The 25,274-nt window shown below is 50.4% G+C and overlaps 1 protein-coding gene and 1 long non-coding RNA gene across 10 annotated transcripts in view; both read right to left on the minus strand.

Annotated features, from left to right (window-relative positions):
* LOC144950309 (syntaxin-binding protein 5-like) overlaps window positions 1–25,274 on the minus strand; it is a 209,945-nt gene that overhangs the window by 123,229 nt on the left and 61,442 nt on the right. For all 9 annotated transcript variants that reach the window (XM_078880407.1, XM_078880406.1, XM_078880412.1 and 6 more), the window contains exon 3: window positions 8,615–8,696. In XM_078880407.1, the coding sequence (XP_078736533.1) occupies window positions 8,615–8,696 (82 nt within the window). The remainder of the gene's footprint in view (window positions 1–8,614; window positions 8,697–25,274) is intronic.
* Window positions 16,573–25,274, minus strand: part of LOC144950311 (uncharacterized) — a 67,899-nt gene continuing 59,197 nt past the window's right edge. Inside the window, exons 2-3 of the long non-coding RNA XR_013640369.1 lie at window positions 17,644–17,750; window positions 16,573–16,904 (exon numbers count right to left, since the gene is read on the minus strand). This is a non-coding gene — a long non-coding RNA (uncharacterized LOC144950311). The remainder of the gene's footprint in view (window positions 16,905–17,643; window positions 17,751–25,274) is intronic.

Raw genomic sequence — 25,274 nt, forward strand, 5'->3', positions numbered from 1 at the left:
CTCCCAGCCGCCCCCCGAATGCCCCTTGATTGATCTCGCAATTATTTCCCTCTTGCCACCACGCATTGCGGCAGGTGAGAGACAGAGACACTGCCGCGTGGGGGAACCTCATCGGCCGGGCATCAATTTGGCACCGGCGGTGAAAACAGCGCGAAATAAAATTACAGGAGAGGGAACGGTGGGGGGGGGGGGGGGGTGAGGAGGGGGGGGGGTGATGCAGGCTGCTTGTGGGGCACGTGGCCGTCATCGCGTACAGACACTAACGTGTCTCCCGGCATTTGTCGCGCTCAGCTGCGCAACCGTTTTTTTAATTATTATTATACAGAAATATGTCGCGCTGATAAAACAACAAAACGATTTTCCGAACTAATTTAAGCAATGGGTCAAAGAACGTCGACGTGATTCCCCGCGCGAGTGCCCTTTGACGTTGAGCTCATCTTCTGCTCTTCAGCCTTGAACCAGTGGTGGACATTCCACATTTCTACGTCGGGGGATGAATCTATCCATAGGACAACCCGTTGTTGACTCGCACAAGAAATGGCACCCAATTTAACGACCCCCAAGGGACGATTGGCTGAGTCACCTCCCCCCTACCTCCTCCACCCAACCAGGATTTGAACCCGTGACCTTGCGATCGCGAGCCGATCGATCTACCGCTGACTCGACGAATTATAAAAAAAGCCCTTTGTTAAAAATCAATCGTGTGACCAAAAAAAACATTTGACTAGCCAGTGTGGTGTGCAGCGTATAACATTACAAAATCATGGTAAGGTAATGGCGCATCAACTCCGGTCATAAACAAGTAAAGCACTTTTCCTAATGGTTTAATTGAAATACAATATGTAATTGCCTTCATTGAAAAACATTTTTTAAACCAGATAATTAATTTCCCTTTCCAGCCTACAGTATCGAGCTTCTACACAGTGACAGACTCCTATATATATCATCTCCACATAATGCATCGTCTCAAAGTTATTGATAGAAATACTCGCGCATCTAAGGGCAATGCTTTTTTTTTCCCCAACGGTTCATTAGGAATTACGCTCTCCGTTAGATCACTGTCCATTTCAGCCTCGCACGACTTGCACGAGCTCGAAAGAAGTTCAACATACGTACAGCTGCAGATGACCGTCACCGCCATTGGCCATGAGCGGGAATCAAACTTGGGTGGTCGGGTTCGTAGCGCGATGCGCTAACCAGCGCACCACTCACAACTATAACGGGAACACATTCACGGATGCATGCCGAAATTCTTATTGGCGTGGGACTATTTGGGACAAGGGAGGTGAAGGAACAGGCCGAATGAATGCCCAGGACTCCCCCCCACCCCCTCGCCCACCACTAACCAGCCGTGGGTGAAATATTCCGCTTATCTGCGTCGCTCTGACTTCGTGAGCTGCCTCTGCTGGGATCCCTTCTCCATGGGTGGGGGGTGGGGGGCAACTGGCCGCGCGAACACCCAAAGTACTTAAGGCCATGGGGAAGTGGTTTGCAGAACTTTTGCAGAAACACGTATTTTCTTTCTAAATAAAGCACCATCATTTCTTTTTTTAACTGCATAGTGGCCCCGATGAATGTTGTTTCAGTGTTGACAATGGTCCGCTGGGTCCAGAAAGGTTGGAAGCCTGCCGGTTCAACCCAAGTTCAATGGCTAATGTCAGTGACGAATGAAATCTGCGCCGATCCAGGGACTCCCCGAGGTCCACTGAGCCTTAAATGAGAACTTGGTGCGGATACCAAAGGAGAATGCTGGCACATAATCGATCGCAAACATCTCGGCATCGGCAAGACGATGTATCTCTGAATAAATAAAGGAAGAACAAAGTAAAAAAACAATTCAAAGGTTGTGTATTTATTGTTGAGATGTCATGAATGTCGGTGTGGAGCGGTGGCACTGCGGTTAGCGGCGCCGTGCCCTGAACCCGGCGACCTGCGTTCGATTCCTGGCCACGGGAGGATCTCTGATCAGGTCCTGGGGCACCCACTTCTCCACCCTGCACTCACCGCCGTGGTGGTAAAAGTAGGGCCTCGTAAAACCTCACGAATGACACGCGGCATGGGAAGCCTTCGACCGATAGCTTAATGACAATGAGGCTGTACGTCACGATGAGACTACTGCTGATGAAGTGCATTCGTGCTGCTTTTGTCAGGTACACGTACCACGGCCCTTGTGTCCATCCACTGCTGGATGAGGGCGTCTCCACGCCGTGCAGGTCGTGCGGTTTACATGAGCTGCTTGGTGAAGGGCGGAGAGCTTGCCATGTCAAAGACATATTCTGAACACTCGGTTTGTTTAGAACACATACGAGCGTTGAATTGTTTGACGCAACAACGTTAGGGCTACGACGATAATTATCCAACGTAAAATTGCATGAAAGTGTACATTTTGTGATAGTTTATGGATTTTCTCCGAGTCATATTTTAGACGACCACTTCCCGAGTGAATTACCCGTCAAAGCTATTAATTTAGACTCGTCATAACACATGCCCTCAATCTATCCGAAAGCACCACATCTAACCACACATTTTGCACCGATCAATGTAAACAACAACACAGGCCTGGCAAGCCTAAAACGATGATGATGATGCATAACGAGCACAAGTTGAACTGCACAGGCTGGCGACTGCCGCAGATCCACAAAGACGGATCTACACTCTCGTGGTCATTTTCCACTGGCCTATCCGAGCCGAGCCAGCGTAGCCCCCTTCATGGTCGTGTTGGGCTTTTTTTCTTTCCCACTGGCTATTTACTGAGCACGCAATACATTGTCCTGAAAAAGACATCTGAATATGGCCTCGGGGGTGGGGGGGGGGGCAAGCAGGGCCAGGGGCGGGGCTAATGTTTTGCTCCTTGTGTGTGATGTCCGTCGGTACGCCATGAGGGCACAGCATCACCACTTCACCTACAACCACGCGCCTCCGCTCGTTCGTTGTGACGTCGGTCAGTACACACGGTGTCACCCACGTGGCACCGTGCACTCCACGTCTAATACGGAGTGCTGCGGTGGTGAGATGTTCACTACCTCGCCGTGTATGCTGGAGGTCGTGGGTTCAATCCCGAACCGGACGCCTGCTGCTGTATATTAATTATTTTTTATTAATTTTAATTTCATTTTTTACCTACGTGACTTTACCAAAAGAACTAAGAGAATGAATCCTTGCAGTCACGAAAGCTTCAAATCTAGAATGTATATTTTGAGTTTGCGTGTCTCTCTCTCCTTGGCCGCGTGGATTTTTCTCCGGGTTCTCCGGTTTTTCCCTCCACATTTCGAATCGACGTACATTGTGAGTATTTGGCTGCTATAAATTCCACGTGATAAGCCACTTCATTGGGCTATCATTAGTGGCCAGGTCGCTTCTGAAAAAGAGCTATATAGCTCAGTGAGCCTTACCTGGTTAGATTTTTTTTTCTATATTCTAATATTCTACGAATGTTCTATGCACGGCTGTGATGCAGAAAAAAATTGTGCTTTAAATATCACCTTGGGCGAATTTTGTCAAGGAATTCGGCACGAGCCATGTCTATTGAGATAAAGATGCAGCCCCTTTGCAATTGCTTGCTTGCTCACTCCACTGCCTCATTGGCTCACAGGGGACGACATCACATTTATTTATGAAGGAAACAGAGAGGGTTTATCCACAGGTTGTTTGTGGGTTCACATCGACTATGGCGAAAAGTGTCAGCTGTTCCCGCCACCCAGGGCCGGATTCAGATTGTGTAGGCGCCCTGAGCTACAGGTACCGTGAGGCCCCCAGTAATATTTTCAAAAGGAAAACAAAGTTAATGAAAAATACAATTTATTTTGACAAGGCTAACAACAAATACAATTCAGCATTCACAAACGAAATAACTTTTCACTTCATCTCTGGAGGCCCTCCGGCTGGTGGAGGCCCTTGGGCTGCAGCTCCTAAAGCCCCCACGCCTTAATCCGGCGCTGCCGCCACCGTGAACCACGCTTTGGTGGTGCGGCTCGCGTGAGAACAGCGACGGCACACGCGGCGCTGTCCGTGGCGAAACGCCGACCCCGGCAGGCGAACTCTTGGTCCGCCAGCTCCCGGAGTAGCCGAGTGCCTTCACTGAACCTTCACCGACCCGCGCGGACCGGCGTGGTGAAGTATGGCGAGCGCGTTTTCCCTGCACAGTGCGAGGGGCGGGCGGGGGGATGTCCTCGTCGCACACCGACCGACTTGCCGTGGCAGACGAATGCTGCCCCCGTAAGTGGGTCGGTGACACGCAGTCCGTTCACCGAGCACCCCCACCCCCCCCCCCCCCCAAGATGATGAACTGGAGGTGTGCACCGCTACACCCCATACTCATCAGCACGATATATTGGAAACAAACAACAAAAATCAGATTTGCGCGTGCAAATAATTCGGTGCGATTGAAAAAGCTAGAGGCAGGCATGAGCCTTTCCCGTTCATCGCCTATCATTTCTGACCGCCGACCCATCGCTCGCATTCATTCCTGGGCCCCCGCGTTGAGCTGCTCGTAACAAAATCGCTCACTGTCCACTTACCGATGCGAGGGAACGTGCTCAGCCAAATGGCGAATATCGACAAAGACGCATCGATGTTCGATGTAAACAATGTCGCCGAAAATGTGATGGCGTTCCACGTGACAAATATACGGCGCGCGCCACGGCAGCTGCGGTATTGTCGGATTGACTTCATCCACAGGGGCTTGCTTCGGAATATTGGACAATTTCATTCTTTTTTAGATTTAACAGGGTACGACGTCGCATGTCTGATGACTCGCTGGGCACCGGTGCTCTAGGCGGATGTGTGGGAAGTCGGGAATCGAACTCAGGTCACCAGGTTCAATAGCGAAGTGCACTAACAACCACGAAACCTGTCTGGCTTGTCAGCGGTGATCGTGACGCTCTAACGACTGGCTACTCTCTCCTCCCCTCCCGCCACTTTGCGGAAGCCGCTTGGAGCCACAAACTTCTAGCAGCAGCATCAGCCGTTCTCCACTGTTGGTGATCATCATCATCGTCATTGCCATCATCAAATCCCATCTGCTGCTGATGCTTCCGCGTCATTTCTCTCCATTCTAATAATGCCCCCCTTCTCCCCGCCACATTGCCATCCTCCCCGCCTCCCTCTTCCTCCCCTCTCCTCCACCCACACGTTCCCCTCCTACTCCTGCTCCCCATGCCTCCCCACGCCTCCCAACCCCATCCTCCCTCCAATCCTCCATGTAATCCTCCCTCCCATCCCCCCCCCCCCCTCCAACTCCTCCACTTCGTCAGTCCATATTTTTTCTCAGTCGCCCTCTGCCCGTTTCTCTCCACTCGCATTGCCCATTGCCGTTGCTGCATTTCCTATTTGGTGGCATTCTTCGGACACGATCAACGCTGCCTTCATCAATTATTATATCGTCAGGTTCTCTATTATTCTACTCCCGAGTGATTGAAATTCCACAACAATGTGGTATATCCATTACGGCACCGCCACGGCGGGACGAAGGCATTAGACAAAGCTCGTTTGAGCAGAGAGATGTGAGCGATCCACTCTTTGCAAAATCCTTGCAGGGCGGAGTGAATGATGGTGAGCATTGATGTCTCTCCTTTTCAACTCTGAAGTGGGGTTGCCACCGCGCTGGGAATTTGGCATCTGTGTGCCGCTGGCAGGAAATTTATTTGTGCCGAGATCAGGCGATGGTATTTGCTCTGAATATCATTGCAGTAAACTGCACTGCATTGATGGACCAAGGCTGACTGAGAAATATTTGTCTGGATTTAACCCACAGTGGAAAAGGTGTTGCAACCCTACCCATCCACTCACCCACCCACCCACTCACTCACTCTGACACCCATCCAACTCACCAACTCACCCACCGACTCACCCACTCACTCACTCACTTACCCACCCACTCACCCACCCACTCACTCTGACACCCACTCACCCATCCACTCACCAACTCACCCATCCACTCACACACTCACCCACTCACCCACCCACTCACCCACCCACTCACTCGGGTTTGCCACCAGTCCGGAAATCAGAATCTCTGTGTTCCGCTTGTGGGAAATGATTCGTAACCGCCGGAGAGATCCGGTGCCGTTTACTGCGTTGAACTAAATTTCGGTGAGCCGCGTGGCTTTCATGAACCTGGGCCGACTTGAAAAGTGCCCCTGGCTTGGGTCAGATGGTGGGGGGGGGGGCAAAACGTGACAATCCTAACGAGGGGAGCTGGGACCGCCTGTCACAATCCTGACGAGGGGAGCTGGGACCGCCTGTCACAATCCTGACGAGGAGAGCTGGGACCGCCTGTGACAATCCTAACGAGGAGAGCTGGGACCGCCTGTCACAATCCTAATGAAGAGAGCTGGGACCGCCTGTGACAATCCTAACGAGGGGAACTGGGACCGTCTGTGACAATCCTAACGAGGAGAGCTGGGACCACCTGTGACAATCCTAATGAGGAGAGCTGGGACCGCCTATGACAATCCTAATGAGGGGAGCTGGGACCGCCTGTGACAATCCTGACGAGGAGAGCTAGGACCGCCTGTGACAATCCTAATGAGGGGAGCTGGGACCGCCTGTGACAATCCTAACGAGGAGAGCTGGGACCGCCTGTGACAATCCTAATGAGGGGAGCTGGGACCGCCTGTGACAATCCTAACGAGGAGAGCTCGGACCGCCTGCCACGGGGCAAAGTGGCTCATCCTGGCAAAGTGGGCACGCTGGCCTCACAAACTAATTATTCTCAACGCCACGGGGGCCAAAGCGGCCGCCTGTCAAATCCGACCCTCTGCGGGCCGGCGCGGCTCGCTAAAAAGCGGCGAAATAGGCTCTGCTGCTCAGGGGCTCTGTGACAAATCGGGCAATAAATAAATGTAAGTGCCCGTTATTAAATGTCTTTTTTTGCAGTTGTTGCCGCGAACAGCGCTGTCAGACACAGAGATGCAGAGATGCCCTTTTATGATCCACTGTGTTTATCGGATTATTTTTTTCTGCGGGGGGGGGGGGGGTTCGGGACAGGGGGAGGGGGGATGTAACCCCCCCCCGTCCACCGTGGGCCTCCCTTCATTAACTGCGCAGAGATGTGCGCTCGCAGTCAGGGTTCAAGTTTGCAGCGAAGATTGATAAGTCGGAACAGCGGTGGGCATTGAATCTTCGTTATTCATGCCTCCATTAACGCGTGGGGACATTACCGTATGTCAAACACGTTGAGATTTAGCCAATTTCCAATTTATAATTATTAATGACCCATGCTGCCACGTATTGCACTGTAATGGAGAAAACCTTGAAACAAAGTAAAACAAAATAAAAATTACAAATGTCCCTTTTGTGTGCAACCCACCATTTTGTTTTTTATCCTTTCTGTTCCGTCAATACGTGTATATTTTTCTTTAAGCGGAATTCACCTTCAAGTATTTCGAACGCGTGAGCACATTCCTGACACCACGGTTGTGTCCTCCGCTTCACCTGTGAATGGGCCAGCCCAACTGGTCACGTGTGAATGGGTGAGGCCAACCGGTCGACTGTGAATGGGTGAGGCCAACTGGTCGACGGTGAATGGGTGAGGCCAACTGGTCGACTGTGAATGGGTGAGACCAACTGGTCGACTGTGAATGGGTGAGGCCAACTGGTCGACTGTGAATGGGTGAGGCCAACCGGTCGACTGTGAATGGGTGAGGCCAACTGGTCGACTGTGAATGGGTGAGGCCAACCGGTCGACTGTGAATGGGCCAGCCCAACTGGTCACCTGTGAATGGGTGAGACCAACTGGTCGACTGTGAATGGGTGAGGCCAACCGGTCGACTGTGAATGGGTGAGCCCAACCGGTCTACTGTGAATGGGGCAGCCCAACTGGCAACGTGTGAATGGGCCAGGCGAGTGACAGTTGGTGCAAGGCAGTGGCGATGTACATTCACGCGCTGTAAGCAACCGCTGGCAGTTGCAATCGTTGCTCGTCACCTGAGAGCTTTGCTCTTTATTCATTCATTCATCAATTCGTTGCGAGTGTTTACCCAAGAAAGAGTATGGCCGCCCTAAAGTCGGTGCACGAACGTGGGGAGCTGTAGCGAAATGGTTGTCGCTCACGGCCAACACCAGCGACGATTATCTGAACCGGTTCTGGGCTTCCCCTAGGTCGACTCGGCCTCATTTGAGTACCTGGTGCATTGTGTAAAAATCGCCACTGGAGAGACAAAGGCGGGCGGGCGGGCGTGGTGCTGGCCACCTAGGCCCTCGTGTGCCATGCCGGCCTTCATAGGTGCTCGCTAATAGCACTTGCCCCAACAGTATGTTAAGGCTATATGGTGGATCTTTGTCTTTGGACACGAATATACTAACATACACTCGCTGCAGAACTGGGGGAGAACAAACAAATTCCACTCGCTCTCGATCTCTACAGAACACGGGGAGAACATGGAAACTCCACGCAGAAAGGTGCGCCTGGGTCGGGAATCAAACCCAGGGACGTCTTGCTGTTCGGCCACAAGCGTTACCACTTCGCTGTCACCCTGACGAGATTATAAATATATATTTTGCAACACCTCAATATCATTCAGGAATTTACAATTCCCCCCCCCCGCCTCCCTTACCCCCAAGAGCAATTATCTCGCACGCATTTCTCATAAATATGAAACAGGGGTCGTCTTACCTCGTTCACCATGAACATCAGCTGTGTCACCTCCACGCCGTTCTCGTGTTGGCAGAAGCAGTCCACTCCAGGCCTCCCGAACCTGTGCGGCCGTCGTCAAGGAGGAACTGAAAGAACGATGCCGTCGCGATCGAGACCGGGCGCAGCGTTCAACATCAAGGCACGGGCGGCGACAGGGGGCCGGCGGCGGCGTAGCTGTGGAGTGTGCAGGCGGTGCAACTGCACCGGGGTCCACAGGGGCCCAAGGGGTGGGCTGTGAAGAGGGAGGGGACGTTGGGCATGGGACCCCGTTGCCCGATAAGCACGGTTGGCTACGTACGGTGCGAAAGAGTTTCAACATACGTACATGCACTGCCCAGACGCAACACTGCCCATAGACTCAACACTGCCCATAGACTCAACACTGCCCATAGACTCAACACTGCCCATAGACTCAACACTGCCCATAGACTCAACACTGCCCATAGACTCAACACTGCCCATAGACTCAACACTGCCCATAGACTCAACACTGCCCATAGACTCAACACTGCCCATAGACTCAACACTGCCCAGACTTAACACTACCCATAGACTCAACACTGCCCATAGACTCAACACTGCCCATCGACTCAACACTGCCCATAGACTTAACACTGCCCATAGACTCAACACTGCCCATAGACTCAACACTGCCCAGACTTAACACTGCCCATAGACTCAACACTGCCCATAGACTTAACACTGCCCATAGACTCAACACTGCCCATAGACTCAACACTGCCCATAGACTCAACACTGCCCATAGACTCAACACTGCCCATAGACTCAACACTGCCCAGACTTAACACTGCCCATAGACTCAGCACTACCCATAGACTCAACACTGCCCATAGACTTAACACTGCCCATAGACTCAACACTGCCCATAGACTCAACACTGCCCATAGACTCAACACTGCCCATAGACTCAACACTGCCCATAGACTCAACACTCAGCGCAGAGGCCGGATAACTGGAAGAGCGATCCATGCTCCGCTGATCCCAAAAGAACCGAATCCCCGAATAACGGGACCACGAAGAACCGCAATGCTCCTACTGCTGCACGTTGTTCACGTGAAACAATAAATGGACGTCACGACACGCACAATTCAGCACGTGCAGCTTCACGGTAGCAGTGAAGGTGCACGTGGAGGTGCACGTGGCGCTCTAATCAGTGACTCGTGCACGATGCCTACGAACTTCGGGGGGGGGGGGTCCAATGATAGATGCAGAGGAACAGGACCCTGCGGGGTGGACTGGTAGGAACGAATAACCAAAGAATATAAACATAATGTATTGTTACACTTGTTAAGCCAGGAAAGCCCCACTGAATCAAAAGGTTTTTGTAGGGTCCTGCCAAGTGTTTGCAGTAGGGGGCGATGTTGATACACGGACGGACGGACGGACGATATAATCTATTGGTGGTCTGGTCCACTTCGTTCCTACCAGTATAAAGCGGGACCATGTGTTGATGCAAGCACAGCCGTCTTTGCCTCTCCAGTGCTGAGGATGCTTGACGCTTGGGTTCAAATCGCCTATCACCCCGGGTATGCAGAAGTATCTCTGACCGAGAATTAAACTTCGAATATGTAACGGGTTTAATTGGGCTCGGTACGATCACCAATGGCTGCACGAATACAGGAGCAGTGCACCTGATTTGCGAGCAATGCGTTTCTGGGTTGTACCTTTACCCTTGAAAGGGACCTTTGTATACTTATTACCCCAAATCCACCAAGACAGCTTATAATACAGATCGTATTTTACGTGGTTGCGCCGAGAGAGGTCTATTTGGGGATCCGTTGGGAGTAGCCGTGAGGTATGGCCATTACAGAGTCGCCCCGAGGCATCGCTTCATCTGTGCTTCATGCTATTTCTCTCTCGGACGTCACGCTGAAAGCAAGAGGCAAGCTGCGAATGGATAATTAACCCGCCCCGCCCCCTAAAAACAAATCTATAAACAAACACCAAAACACCTTCTACGCCAGGGGTGGGGAACGTCCGGCCCGCTGGCCGTGTAAGGCCCCAGCGAAATCATTTGGTGTGGCCCTGCCAAGGCAACCGCAGGGCGGGACTCGAAATTCAATAAATCTCGGAGCAAACCTGGAAAAGCAGTTGCGAGTAGCAACATCATCAATACCGGCTAACATCACACGCCTCGCCAAAGAGAAGCAGTTCCAGCCATCGCATTAGGGGCGAGTTAATTAAATGTTTGACCAAAAATAACAGGCGAATTTTTAAGTTAACATCCAAATGGCCCCACCCCTGTTCTACGCCCTCATCAGATTCCCCCAAGCCAAGCTGCATTGCCGGGCCCTGCGAGTGGCGAGCGGTACGAGAGGTTTTGCTTTAGGGGCCGCGAGCTGCAGCGTCCAAACGCTGCGCCGAGCTTCTTTGGCCTTCCCAGGATGTTGCGCTCTTCCACCTTCATCTACGCTCTCACAAGACCTGCACAGCCCTTGGGGATGCTGTACCTACGCGCAAGGCGTCCGGGCGCTCCGGTTTCTCCCCGCGTGTGAACACTCAGGAGTTGAATCTTCATTTGAATCTTGATTTGAGTACTCAGTAGTTTTTAGTTTTTATTTAACCAGGCAAGGCCCCACTCAGCTACACGGCTCCTGTTCAGAAGCGACCTGGCTATCACAAATGATAGCTCAACAAAGTGGTTATCACGTGGACATTTACAGCAGCTAAATGCTCTAAGCGTGTGATGTTGTTTCTAAATGTGGAGGGAAAAACTGGAGGACCCGAGAAAAATCCACGCGACCACAGGGAGAGAGAGACACCCAAACTCCAAATGTACAGCAGGCGTCAGTGTCGTGATCACACCCACGAACTCCTGCATACCGGGGCGAGGGAGTTAACATCTCGTCACCGCGGCTCCCAATTGGCCCATAACATCTTAGCAAATAGAGGACTGCAGAGCTTAGGCAATTGTTGGCTAGCGCCGGCTCGTCACCACGTGACTGTTGCTGCCGCCTTGTTATCCGCTCGTCCGTGGTTGCTCCTGGACGCCTCTCACTCCCTCTCTCTCCCGGCGACAGCAGAGCAGTGTCACAAGTTGACGTTATTTTGTGTAATAAAAAAAAATACCGAATAAAATCTATTATCTGAAGCGTGCCAGAGGGTCTGCACGACCCCAAGACGCAAATCAATTTGGGAATAACCGTGCGGAGCTTTTGAAAAAGGAAAAACAAATATACCCATCGTAAGATTGTGCTCATCGCCTCTCCATTACTCGCTGCCCCATTAACGGCGTCTCATCTAAATCCTAACCTCCCCCCCCACAGGCACCCAAAAAAGAAACCAGATCACCTCCGAATAAGAATAACTGCATCATCTATTGCAGCCTATAAAGGAGATGAATGATTTCATCAGCGATGAAAAACACAAGCAATGCTTGTCAACCCCCCCACCCCCTCCCCAGGGGTGTGTTGGGCTATATTCTGCGGCATTGTATCATTTTCATGGGTTTTGTGCACGCGCGTGTATATACCCGGCTTATTTATATTTCGAAATTATATATATATATGTGTGTGTGTGTGTGCACGACGATAATTATAACAATGCGAACGGCAAAGCTCTTGGGGACTGAACCCCGTGGCAATCGGGTGCCGGGTCGTTCCATCTCGAGCCGCGCACTTCGCTCGCGAGCATCGGCGCGCTCCAATTTAAAGAGACCCCCCCCCCCGTACCACCACCACCATCATCACCATCATCATCACCATCATCATCACCATCACCGTCGTCGTTCCTCGGCAACGCAATCCCATCGTTCTCCGTGCGCACCCCGCGCGCGTTCAGAACAATGCGTAAATGTCTCATTTATAGTCTTGCACATGAGACACTCTCCCGCGAGACTAATTGCCAAGCTGGTGTGAAGAAATGAGAAGAGGTTTTACCCTTTCTGGCAATAAAACAAGCGGGCGTCAAGACGTTGAAACACCAAATAGATACCTTCTTGCAAAGAATCAAGGCTCCATTAAGCACACGTGCTGGTGGTGAAGATTGAAACAAACATGCTCTGAAATGAGATGCATTGTCTTTGAAACTGATTGGCCTACACCAGAGACAGACTCGTGGCCCTAGTCTCACCAGTGGCAGACCGGAGAACGCCAAAAGGTCTGGGATAAAAAGGTCTCATGATGCAAAGCTGCTGTTTTTGTTTTATGGACGCATGTACCGTGCACCGTCTTGAACAGGAATATTTTACTTATATATTTTTTTTAACAATGATTCGAAATTTATATTTAAACAGCGCTCAAACCCAACTGTTACTTTCCAGGCCGGTATTGGTTTTTGTTTCGTTGTTTCCACTGCCCGTTAAACCTTCCCGCTGTGAGAATCAAGAGAGAGAGGGAAAACGAGACGGGACCGTGGTGGTTTCTCCTGGGGATATTGAATAAGGCCACCACCACCCCCTCCCCGCACCCCGGGCTAACGGGCACGAGCTTGAAGATTTAACACCAAAGGAAGAACAATCATGCATGCACACACGCACACAAAGACAAAAATCCCCCCTATAGCCTTAACAGATTGTAGGAGCAAGTGCTGTTAGCGAGCACCTATGAAGGCCGGAACGGTACACGAAGGGGTGGGTGGCCAGCACCACGCCCGACCGCCTTTGTCTCCCTAGTGACGATGTTTACACACCGCACCAGGTACTCATTTGAGGCTGAGTCGACCTAGGGGAGGCCCAGGACCAGTTCAGATAATCGTCACCAGTGTTGGCGGTGAGCGGGAATCGAACCTTGGTCGCCGAGTTCGTAGCGCAGCATAGCGCTAACCGCTACACTACCGCTCCCCCGCACACACACACACACGCACAAACACACACGCACAAACACGCATACACACACGGGTTCTGTAATGTTGAAGGGAAGCAGCGGATCGTCATTCTGTCTGGTGTCTACCTTTTCCACTGCAGACCAAACCCGGACACGTGTCTCAGCCAACACGAGGGTTTGTCACTGACACCGCACACCGCGCGGTGGGTGGGGGGGAACGAAAAACAAGCGCCCCATGGTAGCTAGGAGATGTTAACTACCTCGCCTGGTATACAGGAGGTTGTGGATTAGATCCCGACCCTGACGCCTGTTGTATATTTGGAGTTTTCGTTGTCTCTCTCTCTCTCTCCCATTATCACGGTGGCTAGGAGATGTTAACTACCTCGCCTGGTATACAGGAGGTTGTGGATTAGATCCCGACCCTGACGCCTGTTGTATATTTGGAGTTTGCGTTGTCTCTCTCTCTCTCTCCCATCATCACGGTGGCTAGGAGATGTTAACTACCTAGCCTGGTATACAGGAGGTCGTGGGTTCGATCGCGACACCTGACGCCTGCGTCACTCTCTTTCTCTCTCCGTAGTCGCGTGGATTTTTTTCCGGGTCCTCCGGTTTTTCCCCTCCACGTTTAGAATCGACGTGCTGTTCGAGCGTCTGGCTGCTGCTGCTAGAAATGTCCACGTGATGATCGGCCACTTCGTTGAGCTACGATTTGTGGCCAGGTCGATTTTCAAAAAGAGGCATACAACTAATTGGGCCTTACCTGGTAAAAACGAAAAAAAAAACATCGTAAGTTAATCATTTCTAATCATGACAACACAGGCAATTACTGTCCAAAAGGGTAATTATCTCTGTTGTTGATTGGCAACATTTTCTGCCGAGTCTGCGATCAGCGCAGTTAGGCAACTCCATCCTCAGCCTAACGGTGCGAAGATTGATTTAATTAGGGTTTTTTTTGCTTTTGCAGTGTCGGTGACCTGGGGTCACTCTCGCAAATGAGACTCCCTCTATCCCGATCTCTTGATTTCTCACCCTGGCTAAGCGTGATCAACGGGGAACAACTCGAATCTCAACGCTGCCTGTAATCCCGCTAAGACCTGGCTCACACGACGCACGCGCTCGCATTTTCAAGCAGTTTTTGTCTTTTTGTGTCGCATCGCATTTCAACGAGAGGCCCACTGCAGAGCGGACGACGCAGGGCGCGGGGACGCAGAAACCCCACGTGACACAAGACCCGAACGAACTCTGCGCTCCTGGGTTTAGAGGAGGCAGCGTGGGGGTGTGATTGGGCTCACGGGCGCCTGTGAGCAGGCTACGTTGTAGCTTTCCATGGGGAGGGGAAGATAAGGGAGGGAGAACGTGCATGAGGGGTTCAAGGGAACGAGAAGGAGGGAGGGAGGAGAGGAGAAGGAAGGAGGAGGGGTGGGGTAAAGGAGTGTTCTTACCACAGTGCACCAGCGGTCCCGTAACCTATGAACCGCTGGTGGTGTCCGCATGGCCATGGGGGAAGCGCTCCGTGCAACCGTTGCAGACACTGCGATTTGGAAGTAGTTTTCACTCAAAGTGTAGTAGCTCCTCACAGCCATACTTGCCGTTGGGTCAGACCGCTCGGGCAGTTTCACACGGCAGGATTCTCCCGAGCTAGCCGCCCCGACGAAGCTCAAAGCAGTCGGAGGGGAAACATCGTCGCGCGACGATTCAGTTCAGTCGCGAAAAGTCTTAAAGCCCCCGGTGAGGAGGGGCTTCATCGATCACAATGTGATCATCACATCGGAACGGGACGATCCGTGATGTGTTAGTAAACGTGACCGGCTTGTCGGGTGGCGGGAGGGTTAAATGCCAAAAAAATTGGCACAATAACGACCGCCACGCGGACTAGTCCGTCCAGAAACATGGCTCGTCCTGAGTAGTTTTAACGACAAACAATTTAAAAACAGGATAGTTTCAGTCGTGAAAAACATGTTGCTGGTGCATAGTGGTCCGCGATACAATGTTAGGGGTTCACAATGGGACTGCGGGTCTGGAAATGTTGGGAACCACTGTCTTAGACCATATTGACTATAAATTGTCACGATGCGTGGCTTTTATAGCCGCGTGCATTTGTCTGCCTGCCTAAGGGCAGTGTTTCTGGCCCATTTTATTTAATAACCTATAAAAAAAAGGCATTTTATTCTGTGTAAACAAGTGTAGTTACACGGGCTCTATCACACGGTGGTCCTTGATGGGGAAAAAAAAGATAATATACAAAACTAAGCCAAACCAAGTGCAATGATGGGACGGCTTCGTGTGGGCTGAACCTATGAGAAAGTAAAATAGCCAGGAGGAGATCCAGGCAAGGAGGCAAAACACGCGTGCGTCAGCCGTCGGAATAACCGACGATGAACACGGGGGGCGAGCGGTCGAAGAAACGCTGAGCCGAGCACCAATGAGCATGCACGGGGGGGGGGGGGGGCAATGACGGAGCAACGGAGCGGAGCGAGAGTCCATCCAGGGCAGGTACTGAAGGAGAGCGGAGGGGAAGGGCTGTTTCAGAAAAAAAAAATGATCGGGGGGAAAAAAAGCAGGAAACAACGTTGTGTGCCTTAATTAAATGTAGATTTAAACTCGTTTCTTGAGAACTGCTTTAAGTGTTTAGTTTGTTGGACTCCCCCCCCACCCGCACCTCGGATTATCACGGCCGGCTACGTACGGTGCGAAAAAAGTTCAGCATAATACATAATAGAGGTTTTATTGGGGGTAAGATCGCGTAAATATGAATGTGTCGTTAAACCCGCCACCACCCGACACAGCCAATGAGTAAGGCTTGTCACGTAAACAAAACATGACAATTAGTTACTAGTAAACCCACAACATTAACAATTCTGGCTGTCACCTGATAAAGTTGGTTGTAATTAATGGCGAAACGTCGTACTCCAATTTTAAATGTTGTGGGTTTACTCTCCAACGCACCGGTGGTGTTTAACCAGTAACGAATTGGCACGTTTTGTATAATTGGCTGTGTCGGGTGGTAGCGGCTTTAACGACACATTTATATTTCCGCAAACTAACCAAGCAAAACAACTCAATCACGGTTACTATCGGTCGCGAGAGCCCACCCGTTCAATACATACGTACTATTTGAATCGTTTGCAGCCAGTGTAAATCGCCTGTGTCGTAATGAAAGACGTCGAGCCTCACGAAGAACACAGAACGAGCGCAAGGCAAGCGTGGGGAGTCGCGCGCGTGGAATTGCAGCGAGCGACAGAAAGCAGAGCACGTGGACCGGATAACTCGCGCAAGGCTACGGACGGCGTCATTGACCGTCGTCAATCCAAGTTGGCCCGGGCAGGACGCGTCGCTCGAAGGTCAAGGCCGGTGATGGCAAGCGCAGTGATGGGGGCAGGCCGTGCGTTCTGCGAGAGCGCGGCCGACGAGATGAGAGCCCGCACAGTTGGTTATGGTGTGTGGAGAGAGGCCTTCATCGAGCAGCAGATAGACCACGGCTGCCGCTGATGACGACAACGTGGCTTAGGTTGAGAGCAAATCACAATCGCGTAGCAACATTATAACTGTCTTCTTGGTTCTTTCGGTAAAGTCACGTAGAATGGAAATAATAAAATAATAAAAATAAAACATAATAAAATAATAAAAATAAAACATAATAAAATAATTATTTTATTATTTTTATTATTACTATTTTTATTATTAATAATAAAAATAAAACATAATAAAATAATTATAAACCAAGAAGATGAATCCCTGCAGTCACGAAAGCTTTAAATCGAAATTATAACTGTCATGTAACATTACCGTAATTTTTATGATATGTCTGCATTGCTCCGAGGAGCTGCACCATACAGGTTATTGGCAGTAAGAAAATCACACAAAAGGCTCGCCACTCGCTGGATGGAAGCAGTCAGCTGCAGCGTCTCCCACATATCTCCTCTTGGCGGCAGTGCATTAAATGTCGCGTGTAACATCGGAGCAGGCGAAGCGTCCAATCAAACGGTCCCCAGCAGCTCCATCGGAGAGATTGAAAACGCGAGCTTCGCACAGAGCATGGACAGAAAGTAAAAACGCCGCGGCGCAAACTTCCCACGGGTCCTGGACGCCAGCCAGCCAGTCGATGCGAGGTCTCCCCGCCGTCTGCCACGCGAGCGGCGCTCCGCACGGTCACAGAGCTCGTTGCCCAAAAACTGCCGGACGGGCGATAGGGTACGGTGCGAAAAAAAACGAAGTTCAACATACGTGCGTGCGTGCGTGCAGCAGTGGGTTTGATAAAGGGCTGCGTGCGAAATTCCATGCCGATGATAGACTCGGTCAACCCCCGACCCGGAGTTGAACTTTGACACCTCCTGAGTGCGATACAACAGTGGGGGGTTCTCAACCAGGGGTTGGAGGAGGAGGGGGGGGCTATGTGAGGTGACTTGTAAATGTGCGAAACTATATCGTGCACGAGACCAATTGGTGAATAATTGTGTCGCGTGAATCTGCCAAGAAAAAAAAACAGCTACGACAAAATGTAAATCCATATGATTGCCTGCAACGATATCAAGACCTTTTCTAGAATCATTGATCATCAACAACGTTGGTTTCCAAGGGTAACCGGCGGGCGTGAACAGATTACGGCTCGCATTTCACAGCGTCCGTTGAAAAATGTTTTTATTGGCTTGCAGTTACTCAGCTAAGTTAGGATATCTCACAAAAATGGACAATCGGCTACAATATTTGATGCGCCTCCACCACACCTCCAATTGGCACGGTTGGCCACGTACGGTGCGAAAAAAGTTCAACGATCACTAACACAGATAAGCGTGTTGGGTCAGGCAAGGCGGTGGTGGTGGGGGGGGGGTTACCCGGTTGAAACAAAATGCAACGAACGGGGTCACAGGAGGCAACACAAGGGGGCTGAGAAGCGACTGCTTTAGATGACGACACGACAGAGGCCGATTTGACCAGGTGGGCCGGTGGGAGGGGCGCCGCTGTTTCGCACTCGCATCATCATCATCCGTCAAGCCGGGCTCGCAGCGAGGAGGAGGAGGCTGATCTTCCCCGGGAGGCCCAAAAACACTGCTGGCCGTGATGAGCCACCTAAGACCGAACGGAGGCCACGGAAGATGGGGAGGATGGGTGGCCATGCGTCACCGTCCGGTCGCCCCAGGGACGAGGGCAGGCAGGCAGTTTCGGCGATGAGTCAGACGAGGGGAAGGCGATGACGGAGACGACGGTGATGATGATGGAGACCCCCCCCCCCCAATCATCATCGTCGTCTACGCCACCATCATCATAAGATGGGGCCCCAAAATTTGACGCGAGCACAGGGCCTCGGATGAGCCCATTGTGAGGCTGAGTGGCAGCACGAGGCTGTGTTTGAGGCTCCCGGGGAAGATCGGAGCCCTCTCCTCGATGCGAGCCCGGCTTGACGGATGACCCTGAGTGATGTCATACAGCACAGGGTCCAAGATTTTTTTGAAATCGTCCCAAAAAACTGAAACATATGAAGACACTGATGATGGTAGCGGTGGTGATGATTAACCGTACTGACTTTCAGAGCTAAATCATGCCACTGTATACGTGTGTTGGGCTGGGAAAAGGCATTCCCTTTGATGAAATGTTCTCTTTGAACATCAGCGTTCGGTGGCATAAGGGTTTAAACATCGGCTGCCCACCTCTTAATCAGCAGGGCTTGGACAATCATGCCCAACAAATGTTGCGCAAAAAAACACTACTCAGATTAATGTGCCGTGGCTCATTTTATTTTCCAAAGAATAAAAAGATATTTTTATATTCCTGACAAATCATATTTCGGAAACCCATATTCCTGTTTGTCGCTGGGGGGGTAGTGGGGGGTGGGGGTGTGGGGGGGAGTGGGGGGCGGTGTAAACAATCACAGCTCACGAAGTGGGGCAATGGATTCAGCATTCACGTCGAGTGCCCACCCACCATCACCACCCAGGCGATGAGAATGGACACTTTGTCACCGCGAGGTTTGTTTCAGGGCTGTTGAATGTCTTCCTTTGCGAGAGTGAGTTGTATGGTTTACGTGATGCACTTCCGACAGAGGAGCATGGCTGTCGTGCATCATTATTGTGTCACGTCTTCTCGCCCAGGGATAATTGAGAGAGAGAGAAAGAGAGAGACAGACTCCCCAGTCAACTTTTGAGAGTCAGAACTCATATATATTCGCAGGATATTCTCAAGGGAGTTCATAAATCCACAACCCCACCGCGAGACAAAGAGAGACGCTCATGATGAGGATTGTGTTCGGCCCAATGAAGAACAAACGATACCAAAATCATACCCAAAAATGCAATTAAAATCGTACCAAAAAAACTGAAACATATAATGACACTGATGATGATGATGGTGGTGGTGACGATTGGCCGTACTGACCTTCAAAGCTAAATCATGCCGCTGAATACATATTTTTTGTTGGGAAAAGGCATTTTCTTTGATGAAATGTTCTCTTTGAACATCACCGTTTAAACATCGGCTGCCCACCTCCTAATCAGCAAGGCTTTGCCAATTGTGCCCAACCATTATTTTGAAAAAAATCTATTAAATGCATTCATTAATAACTGCCGCCTTTAAAAAGGAACAAAGTAACGAGTCTACTTTTTTGGAAATCCCTTCTCAGTGCGAAGATCTGGTTGTCAGTCCAAAACAAAATTAAGTGAGCCGACATTTAAATGCTGTGTTTTTATTTTTAAACCCAAAACTTGCTTTTGATAAAATGAAAAAAAAGGATTTCTCAGCTAAATTAATCTGAAGCCGACTGAATGACCGCCGTTGCATGGCCTCCATGTTGTCAGTGATTGCATCATCATCGTCATCATCAGCAGTGGCAGCAGCAGCCATGTTCTATCCATTGCTGGATGAAGGCCTCCCCAGGCCGCCACGGGCTCTCACAATCCTGCGATATGAAAAAACCGCTCCATCTCACTGGCGGACGCCATTCCGTTCAGGTACGATCCCTCCCTTTGCTGCCATTCCGTTACTATTCATAACCGGCGGGCGTTTTGCCTTCGTGCCGTGGCGAATATCCTGGCAAAACCCTCTTGGTTTTCTCAACCGCTTGTTCGTCGTCTCTCGATGTAATTCCAAGCGTGCATCTCACCAAGTGATTGTTGTTCTTTTTTTGCATCTGTCTGGATGGCTGTACGCCAGTTAAAAATAAGTATATTCCACGCGAGCTTAAGGTGAATCAATCCCAAGCACTGAGTAAGTGGGCCTTTAAATCCCCAGCCACCAACGCAAATATTTTACAAGCTAACAACAACAACAATCAATTTAACAGGCTTTCGCGACCAATAAAATCCATAATAGTTTTTTTTGGGTGAGATCGCGTAAATATATAAATGTTTCGTTCAACCCTCCACCACCCAATACAGCCAATTAGTAAGGTTTGTGACGTGAACAGAACACTCCACAACTGGTGTGCTGTGCTAATAACGAATTGGCATGTTCTGTTTACGTGACAAACCTTACTAATTGGCTGTGTCGGGTGGTGGCGGGTTTAACGATGCATTTATATATTTACGCGATCTCACCCCAAAAAAACTGTGATAGATTATATTGGTCGCGAAAGCCTGTTAAATTGATTGTTGTTGTTGTTGTTAGCTTGTAAAATATTTGCGTTGGTGGCTGGGGATTTATTGTCCACTTACTCAGTGCTTTGGATTAATTCGCCTTAAGCTCGCGTGGAATATAAATGTTTTTTAAATCCAAAAAACCTGTGTTATGAACAACAGCAACCGCTATTTACCACGAAGTGGCAGTGACGTCCGCACGGCGCTTGTGCCAGCAAAAACAACCCCCTACCTCCTTGGTGGTGCCGAACGGTGACGCTGTGGTGGTTGTGAACAACGCCATGGGGGGAACGGCCAATTCCAATCGGCTACACCCCTCATGGCGCTTGTGACCACCACAGCAGCCAAATGGGGGCTCTGGATGGGTGCGAGGGGCTGGCAACACTCCACCTTCAATTCCACTACCGCTGAACTACATGCAAAATTACAAACGAAAATCCCTCACTCACACACACACACGCTCGTTATTGTAAGTGCAAATGTAGCTGAGAAACACCCGGGCTGCTTGCCTGCTGCTGGCCCTTGGCAGGCAAAGCTCTCACGTGTTAGTTTGGGTTTTTAAATTCACCAAAAGGACAGGCCGTCCCGTCCCCCAACGGGGCCTCCATCTGGTTAAATAAAGGCGCAGATACGTCAGGACGCTGCTACCCTCGTGTAACGGTCAGCACGCTTGCAACACAGAGTTCACCGATTCGAACTCCCGTCGTGGCGTTTACAAGAACGGTTTATTAAACACCCCCACACCCACCCTGCCCACCTCCCGCCCCCGCCTCCGTCCATCCACGGTCAGTCGATGGGCAGGTCGCACACGGTGGGGTAAAGCATGGGTGTTTACAGCGCGCACAGGACGTACAGCCAAGCGTGGAGGAGCAGGCCAAGCATCTGTTCGACGGACCTCCCCGAGCAGCTCGCCTTGACGGAGGACCTTCCTTCAGCGGCGGCGTGAGCGGGGCATATTGCGGGGGCTGCGCCTTTACCTCCCGCTCAATGAACCCGTCACCTGTTACGGCGTGGGGGGGGGGGTGCTCTGTGTGCAACGCGGCAGCGAAATCCGAATTGCGTTCCCCGCAATGAACGTTCACGTGGCCACCGGCGGTTACCACCGCCGCAGTCTCCCCACAGGAGCCCCTCTTCAGAGGCACTGCACTGGCAAAGCCTCAATCTTCCAGCCGCCTTAGCGGAGCGAGCGAGCGGGTTCACGCGAAAGGTGAGCCAGAGCGGCCGGTCCCCCGCAGGGCACCTCGACAGGCACAGCAGTGGATGAGGACGGCTCACGGAAAGCTCGCTTGCCAAAGCACAGATGTTATGAGTCAACGCAACACGAGCCAGTGGTCAACAAGAATGATACATAATTACACTGCACCTGTATTCATATTCAAACATGTTTCAGGGGGGTGGGGGGAGGAGGGAGGAGGAGGCGGACGCACGCTACGCTGTGATCCCAGGCCACGGCTAACATCAGTGGGGCGTTATGTTCTGAACCTCGTGCTGGGGTTATTAGGAGTTCTCTAACAGTACCGTACTTGCCGTACGTGACATGACAGTCAAACCCCCCCACCCTCCCCCCTATAGGAGTCATAAATGATGTTTGGGTCAGATCGCCAATTTTGTGTTGTACACCCTCCTCCACCTGGCAGTGCACTGTTGAATCTGTCTGGATTGCTTTCCGCTGTAGCGACAGTGTGCGAAAGTGTTCAAAAAATCTATGTAATGCGTTTGTTCACGTGCCAACTTTATTGGGCTGTGAAGGGTGGGGGGATGGCGGGCGACATTATAAACTATTTAAAATTATTAACTATTTTTTTTTATTTTACAAGGTAAGGCCCACTGAGCTATACAGCACTTTTTCAGAAGCGACCTGCCCACAAATGATAGCTCAACGAAGTGGCTTATCGCGTGGACATGCATATCAGCCAAATGCTCTAAATGCATGTTGATTTTAAATGTGGGGGGGGGACCGGAGGACCCGGAGAAAAATCCATGTAACCACGGGGAGAGAGACACGCAAGCTGCAGATATACAGCAGGCGTCAGGGTCGAACCCACGACCTGCTGCATACCAGGCAAGGTAGTTAACATCTCCTAGCCACCGTGATGGTGATGAGAGAGAAACACGCAAACTCCAAATATATACAGCATGCATCAGGGTCGGGATCGAACCCACGACCTCCTGTATCCCAGGCGAGGTAGTTAACATCTCCTAGCCACCGCGGCACCCAATTCCAATGACACAGCATTGGCCTTGTACTTAAGCGGCGAATCTTACCTGAACAATCACTTTAGAATCGTAACATCCGTCGATTCTAAAGTGTGTTGTTCTACCAGCCCTTTGAAGAAATGAAGTTTAACCAGCAAATTACCACGACGGAATACTTTTAAAATAAATCATTAGTTTTAAAAGCTTCTTCATCAGCGGCGCGTCATTTACTTCGCAACGTGATTAATGGCTACACGAGTGAGCGAGCGATCCGCTGATACACTCATGCAGTGGATATTAATCTAGCACCATCGGCAATCTGTTTGTAAAACCGGCAGCAGTCGCCAGATTTCTCGCCTAAATGAGAGGGCAAAGGTCATAACTCCCGCATGGACATTGTTAATGGCTTGCTAATTGGTAAACCTTCCCAATCTATGTCCGACAAATCCACTCTGCCGTATCATTCAAATTTGAACGAAAGGCATTTTTATTCATCCAGGCATACCCTGAAAGATAGGTCCTCACTTTTTGTACATTGGGCCGATTGATATAGCAATGAGTCGTAACGTTATGGCCACTCCACCACGGCCGCCCTCCCTGTGAAGGTTTCCTGGCCTGGTTGGGAAGTTGGTGATTGTGTGCGCTGGGATGTGTGGTGGACCTCATGGACTCGTTACAACAACATTTTCTTGTTGTTGTTTGTGTGTGTTGCTGCTTTTGTTTTGGTGTCATTTTCTTAATTTGTTTACTCTTTAGATTTTGCCTGGTAGTCGTGGTCATACATGGGATTTTGTCCTCCTATATAATTCACGGACAGCGTTATGGGATGCTATCAGCATGAATAACGCTACACAAAATGTAAGTATCATTATTATGATTACGATTATTCGAGGAAGTACTGAGCTGGCGTTTCCCTCCACGGTTATAGTTGTCGAAGCATGGAAGCTTCTGCCGTGTTTTACCAGTTGCGTGTGTAACCGCCCCGCCCTATCCATCTCCTCCCATGATCGTTACGAGGGGACAGGCCGGTTAACAAGTAAAAACAACAACAATAATAGTAGATGATTTAAAGCTTTCGTGACTGCAGGGATTCATCTTCTTGGTTCTTTCGGTAAAGTCACGTAGAAGGGACATGTTCTTCACCTGAGGACGGCTGCTTGCGTTGCGGCCGAAACGTCGTGAGAATTGTATTTTATTATGTTTTATTTGTATTGTTTTATTATGTCCCTTCTACGTGACTTTACCGAAAGAACCAAGAAGATGAATCCCTGCAGTCACGAAAACTTTAACTCGAAATTTAACCACCTCACTGCTCAACCCTGGTATTGTGTCCACCAGAATCTCTACTGATGGGCGTGGCCTACCGTGCACTCACGTGACTCAATGGGTCCAATCCATGGTCATTATTACTTTCATTCACAATCATACTTGTGGTTCATTTACATGAAGTTCACATCGGCTGCACGTGCAGCCAACAAATATCTTCAATCTCTGACAGGGAACTCGCTATGCATGTGGTAAGGGCCAATTCCAAACAGCAGCTTCACAATGGCCCTCGGGAATTAAACAAAAAACCAAACCGATGCAGCGGATGTCGGCCACTTTAAATAATGAAGTAACGAGCATCGTAACGGAGGGTGCACTGCAACTGGAGAAAAAGAACTACGGGAAACAAATACTGTGAAACGAGATTTATTTTTGATCCATAATAGTGTTTTGTTTGCTGGGTTAGATCGCGTAAATATGAATGTGCCGTTAAACCCTCCACCACCACCCGACACAGCCAACCAGTGAGCTTTGTCACGTAAACAAAACGTGCCAATTCGTTACTGGGTCAGCACACCGCTTGTGTGTTGGAGAGTAAACCCACTCCAACATTCACAATTCGAGCACTGTGACATTTCGCGATAATTACAACAATCAGCATCATCAGGCGACAGCCAAAGTTGTGGATACATCCTCCTCTTGGTTCGGTCTTAAATAGAGCGGATAAATGTGATGTCATCACCTGTGAGCCAATCAGGTGCTAGGACCAGAGGGGGGGGGGGCAGGGGGGCGTTAATGTATTAATATATTTATTTTTACATATACAGT

This window comes from Lampetra fluviatilis, chromosome 57 (assembly GCF_964198595.1).
Source record: "Lampetra fluviatilis chromosome 57, kcLamFluv1.1, whole genome shotgun sequence".
Lineage (NCBI taxonomy): Eukaryota > Metazoa > Chordata > Hyperoartia > Petromyzontiformes > Petromyzontidae > Lampetra > Lampetra fluviatilis.